Here is a 5,682-nt window from a genome sequence, read left to right on the forward strand (position 1 = left end):
AATTTTAAACTAATAAACATCTTCTCAATACTCATTATGTGCCAGGCACTGTAGAAGGCACCGAGGAAAGAAAATTAATACATGATTCCTGTCCATCCCCTATGTTTAGGGTCAACTGAAGAAGAAAGAAACTGTTGTTACAAAGGTCAGCCAGGAAGCCATTGTGATCAATCACATAAATCACAACACACTATTTCCCTATTTTTAGTATTGCCTATTAAATGAAAAACTACCTTTCATAAAAAGTAAGATAGAGATTTTTCAAGATGTACTTTGTCAAATTGAGAAACAAAACTCTAGTTAAGATTTGTTTGACAAGAGGCAAGAATATAGAGAATGAAAAGTAGAAATTAGACTCGTTTGACTAAGTGCTTTGAAATTCACTCTCGAGAGGATGAACTTCACACATGAGCACATTGAGGGTTGAGATGTGTGGTGATGGAACTTTTTGTAAATGTAAAATTTTGGTACTACTGGACGCGAGACGGTTAAAGTACGTAAGTACGACCTAGCCAACGCAGTTCAGAAATAAAACAAACCCAGGTGCTAAAATTAAGATTTGGAAAAGCGACACTCCAACACGTAGACTAGGAACGCGCACTAGTGTTTGGAGCTCCCCACCCAGACACACAATAACCTCATGAAGACTTCTATGTGCTTGCAAGGGGGCTGTCAGGCTTTCCATTTCTGACCAATGGGTTATAATCATTTTATTTTAGGCAACGCCCTCACTCCAAGGCCAAAAGGGGACAATCCTAATTCCGGACCTTCCCGTCTGCCGTATAGACTACAGCTGCAGCGCGGGCAAGAGACCCAACAGCGAGGTCGGCCAGCCAAACACCACCAGCCAGTCGTATCCACCCAGCGCCCCGCCGAGAAAATGGGGCTTCCCATTGGACCAACGTGAGGGCGTGAAGAGCTCCCGATTGGTTTAGAGGAGGGGGCGGGAGAAAGGCGTGCCCTGACGTCATGCCCGCCCCCAACGTATCCCTATTATTCCGGATTGTGGGAGGGAGGGGAAGACAGAGAGGAAGAAAATAAACAGTAACCACTTTTACCGGCCTGTGCAAGCCCCCTTACGGAGCTGGGGTTTCCTCCCACCAACCGAACGAGCTCCGCCCTCACGCTCCGCCTGCGCCGGGGGATCAGCTGACCGCGGGCAGGCGCAGTCACGTGGCTGGGGCGCGCCCGCCCGTTGTGGCCATGGCGGCCGCAGGTTCCAGCGTGGTGAGGCGAGTGGAAGAGCTCGGGGACCTGGCTCAGGCCCACATACAGCAGCTTAGCGAAGCTGCCGGCGAAGATGGTGAGGGAGCGGAGGAGAGGGGGGCGGGCGGGCTGGCGGTATTTCAAAGCTGGCACTCTACGCCAGTAGGGTCTTGGAGGCTTCGGCCTATGGTCCGTATAGCGCCCAGACCAGAGCTACCCAAGGTGTTGCGCTTCTGACCCTCGCTGCAGGGTAGGTTGTCCACCCCCAGGAACTCACGTTGCCTTATGCCAAGGCATTTGCGTCGAAACTGCATTTTTCATAACCTATGAAAACCTCTTACATCTCAGTCAAATCCGTGCTGCTCTTCTTTATCTTGATAGCAACTGGGAAAAGGTTAAAGTCTGGATAAAAGTACAAAAGTTTAAATGAGTGGTTGAAGCTGACTGATAGTTCACAAATAAGTAATGGTTGTTTTGGGTGCAGTAAAGATAGGTAGGCATGCATAACAGTTACACTTTTTCATTGCTGCGTTATAAATTTCCATCTTCTGTTTTGGATTCTAAACCCAACTGTAAATAGTATTCTACAGCAGAGCTTTACACTGGTATAGTTTGGATGATTCTTCCATATACATCACCTCAATTCTCACGAGGGCTCTGTTAGTGTTAGAACACTTGTTTGGAAATAGTCTAAGTGGTTTCCTTAGGACAGACTGGCTTAGAGAATTACCTGGACTTTTATTTTTTATTATTTATTTATTTATTTACTTCGACTTTTAGTTTTAAGTCCAATTCTCTTTTATTACATTTCAGCTTCCTATTATTTTTGAGTTTTGAGCCTTTACTACAAATAGGTTTTTAAATTCTTGTGGACTGACTCATTGTCATCAGACTTAAGGAAAATAGTAGTGGAACATTTTGCCAGATGATTGATTGTTGGTGAATTTATTGAGTAGGGTCCACAATGAAATGGCTCAAGTTCCAGTGAAGATTATTTGCTGGCTTATCTTTTCTTAGGAGTATGTTCTTCAAAACCCACAGATCACCCTGAAGATTTCTTTTTCAATGTGTGGTAAGCAAATACCAGGATTCATGACAATAGTTTATGGACTGTAGTGGCTATTACCTGGAAGTGTATCCAGGTTACCTTACATTACATTACAGTGATCTCCACCCCACCCCAGCTCCATTTAAATCAGTCTAAAGAGATCAAACAGTGTTTTTTATTCATTTATCACTGAACCCGAAAGCCCTTCTCATTTGCCCATGGAAGAGTTCTTTTATCCAGACTAGAATGAGGGGTGGAAGTAAAAGTAAAGTGCTACATATTTTTGTTGGGAGACTTTATTCATTTTTATTAAAGATTTTATTTTTAAGTAATCTCTACACACAACATGGGGCTCGAACCTACAACCGTAAGATCAAGAGTCGCATGCTCTACCAGCTGAGCTAGCCAGGCGCTCCTTGTTGGAAGACTTTAAAGTTGTGAAAATTTACTAAAATTAAAATGATAGTGATCCATGTTATGAGCTGTTAATCAGTATTAATAGCAAGATTTTCTTATTTTATGAAGTTTAATTAAAACATGGTTTCATGTTTGAACTGAACTTGGCATTCTTTTTTTTTTAAGATTTTATTTGAGAGTGAGAAAGCAAGAGACAGAGCAAGAGCGGAGGGGGAGTGGCAGAGGGAGAGGGAGAAGCAGAGATCATGACCTGGGCAGAAGGCGGATGCTTAACTGACTGAGCCACCCAGGTGCCCCTGAACTTGGCATTCTTTTTCACACAACAAAAATAATATTCACTCAAAATGTGCCCTTTAATGTAGCAACTATGTATTTATATTAGGTTATAGGGATTGATAGTTCCTATTTTCTACTTCAGATTAGATCAGATGCAGCCACATATTCCAAGAATGCTCTGTTTATTATTGAGTCAGTTTTTGTTTATTTCTCATTGTACAAACACAATGTGTTTACTATATGGAAGTATGTCATGAGAGGGACTTTTTTCAGGATTATGTAAGAATCACTTGTCTTTGCCTTGCCAATCATTTCTTTGACTGAATGGTTCCAGTAAAAGTATTGCATTTTATAAAAGTTTGCTAAAATGTGAGCCGTAACCCCCTCCCCTGTACTTACAAGTTTATGTGAGCTACTCCTTCAGCAATGGTTTACTGAATTCAGGTCAAGTCTTTACATTTAAAATAATCTTGCAATTTAAAGAAGAAAATATCAACTCAGTTTCTAAAGAAGCACATAAGGAGTGCCGTATTCCATACAATTTCACTTCACAGTAGAATATTTTTTTCTGGGTTGTATAGATGCTACTTCAGGGCTGAGGAGAGATGGGAGGGCAATTCAGGTGAATAGTGGACTTTAAAAGCAATCAGTCTGGTTTAGATACAGATTAGGCCTTCCCTAGGAAAACTTAAGGTCATAGTATGATTACCAGCAGACATAACTAAAGCTGGTGGTGCCTTTACTTCAACAGTGAACAGCTTATCTATTTGTGTAAGTGCTAAAGCTGGATCAGATGGGCCTGCACCAAGTATTACATTTTCTGTCCATTGGCTAGTGTTGGAAAGGGTATATATTTCAGAAGGGAAGCACAGAGGGACAAACTCAAGGACTTTGGTGTCTAAATTTGACATGAGATGGTGCAGAAGGGTAGATAGATAGCACCTTGGTATGGACACTTTGTAGGTTATGGAGGAAAAATCCATAAGAAAAAGTGAAACCATAGAAGCAAAGGGAATATGACATTAGAGAAAGGGGAGAAATTAGACAATGTAGAGGGGAGGGAGGGTGAATTGTTTTTAGAGGACATATTAGAATACTCAGTTCCTTCTTTGAAGGAATTAGGTAATTCCATTTCTAGGTTTTTAAAGGAATAAAATATGCAGGTGGGGGACACCTGGGTGGCTCAGTCGTTAAGCGTCTGCCTTCGGCTCAGGTCATGATCTCAGGGTCCTGAGATCGAGTCCCACATCGGGCTCCTTGCTCAGTGAGGAGCCTGCTTCTCCCTCTCCCTCTGCTGCTCCCCCTGCTTGTGCTCTCTCTCTCTCTGACAAATAAATAAAAATCTTAAAAAAAAAAAAAATGCAGGTGGATTGTAATTGTAACAGCTACTTACATACATAAATACATAAGCACAGGATAAAGTTATAATTGCTCAGAGCTTACTTTTTATGAGGCATTTGATTTAATCATGTTTTAGAAAATACATTTATGGAATTATAAGTTCAGTGGAAGACCTTTCTGTAGATTTATGTGTATTTGTACTATTCCAATAAAAGTTTTAAATTTATTACTTAAACATTGCATATGAACATCATAAAAGCAGCATTATGAAAATGAAAATACAAATTGCATTTATGAAATGATAGCTGGACCTAGGAAGTTCATTCTAGCTTTTCAGAATAAATTACCATGATAAATTTGTTAAGAAGTATTGGGCATTATGACATACTTCATGTTTTACAAAAGATATTACTACCATGCTGCTTCTTCAATGCTGTAACATAATATTTCAGATACACCATTTTTGTTTAACACTTTGAAACTATATGAAATAATCTTCACATTTTTATCTCTTACAGATCACTTTTTAATTCGGGCCTCTGCAGCTCTAGAAAAATTGAAACTTCTTTGTGGAGAAGACAAAGAATGTTCAAATCCATCAAATCTTCTAGAACTTTATACACAGGTACTGAAACAGATGTGGTTTCTGACATGTTATGGAGAAGATTGCTTATATAAGATGACTGACTCTAAAGTTTAGGTGTAGCGAAACCAGTTTATTCTCTATTTAAAGTGTTTGATTTTGGGGCACCTGGTTGACTCAGTAGAGTATGCAACTCTTCATCTCGGGGTTGTAAGTTAGAGCACCAGGTTGGGTGTAGAGATTACTTAAAAACAAAAACTTTAAAATAAAAATAAAGTGTTTAATTTTCGTCAAAAAAACCTGTGTATATAAAACATAGAGACTTGAAACTTTGAGGCAATATACAGAAAAGTAAGATTTATTATCTAATGTGTTAAGGAAAAAAATCTTGGGGATAACAGAACTGCTTCCCTTTATATAGAATTAAGCAAAACACTAATATATGTAATTTCCAAGTTCTTGAAGGTTATTAAGAGGGAATGAAGGTCTCTGTGAAGTCCCTGATTGTTTTTTTTCCCCTGAAATTCATCTTTTCTTGGGATTCTCAACACGACTCTCCTGCTATTGTCATGTAGGTCTATAAGATTTTTCTGTGTCCCCACCCCCATTTTTTTTTTTTTTTTTTAAAGATTTTATTTATTTATTTGACAGAGAGAGACACAGCGAGAGAGGGAACACAAGCAGGGGGAGTGGGAGAGGGAGAAGCAGGCTCCCCGCAGAGCAGGGAGCCCGATGTGGGACTCGATCCCAGGACCCTGGGATCATGACCTGAGCCGAAGGCAGTCGCTCAACCAACTGAGCCACCCAGGCG

At 40.4% G+C, this 5,682-nt stretch overlaps 1 protein-coding gene across 2 annotated transcripts in view; it reads left to right on the forward strand.

Moving 5' to 3' along the window:
• Positions 1-1,037: 1,037 nt before the first annotated feature.
• Positions 1,038-5,682, forward strand: part of RIMOC1 (RAB7A interacting MON1-CCZ1 complex subunit 1) — an 18,710-nt gene continuing 14,065 nt past the window's right edge. The window contains exons 1-2 of one of the 2 annotated variants that reach the window (XM_081826069.1): positions 1,038-1,303; positions 4,807-4,913. In XM_081826069.1, coding sequence (XP_081682195.1) covers positions 1,204-1,303; positions 4,807-4,913 — 207 coding nt within the window. In that variant the 5' untranslated portion in view covers positions 1,038-1,203. The remainder of the gene's footprint in view (positions 1,304-4,806; positions 4,914-5,682) is intronic. The other variant, XM_081826070.1, reaches the window with a different exon arrangement.

Source organism: Leptonychotes weddellii, chromosome 7, assembly GCF_054177405.1.
Source record: "Leptonychotes weddellii isolate Sample4059 chromosome 7, ASM5417740v2, whole genome shotgun sequence".
Taxonomy (NCBI): domain Eukaryota; kingdom Metazoa; phylum Chordata; class Mammalia; order Carnivora; family Phocidae; genus Leptonychotes; species Leptonychotes weddellii.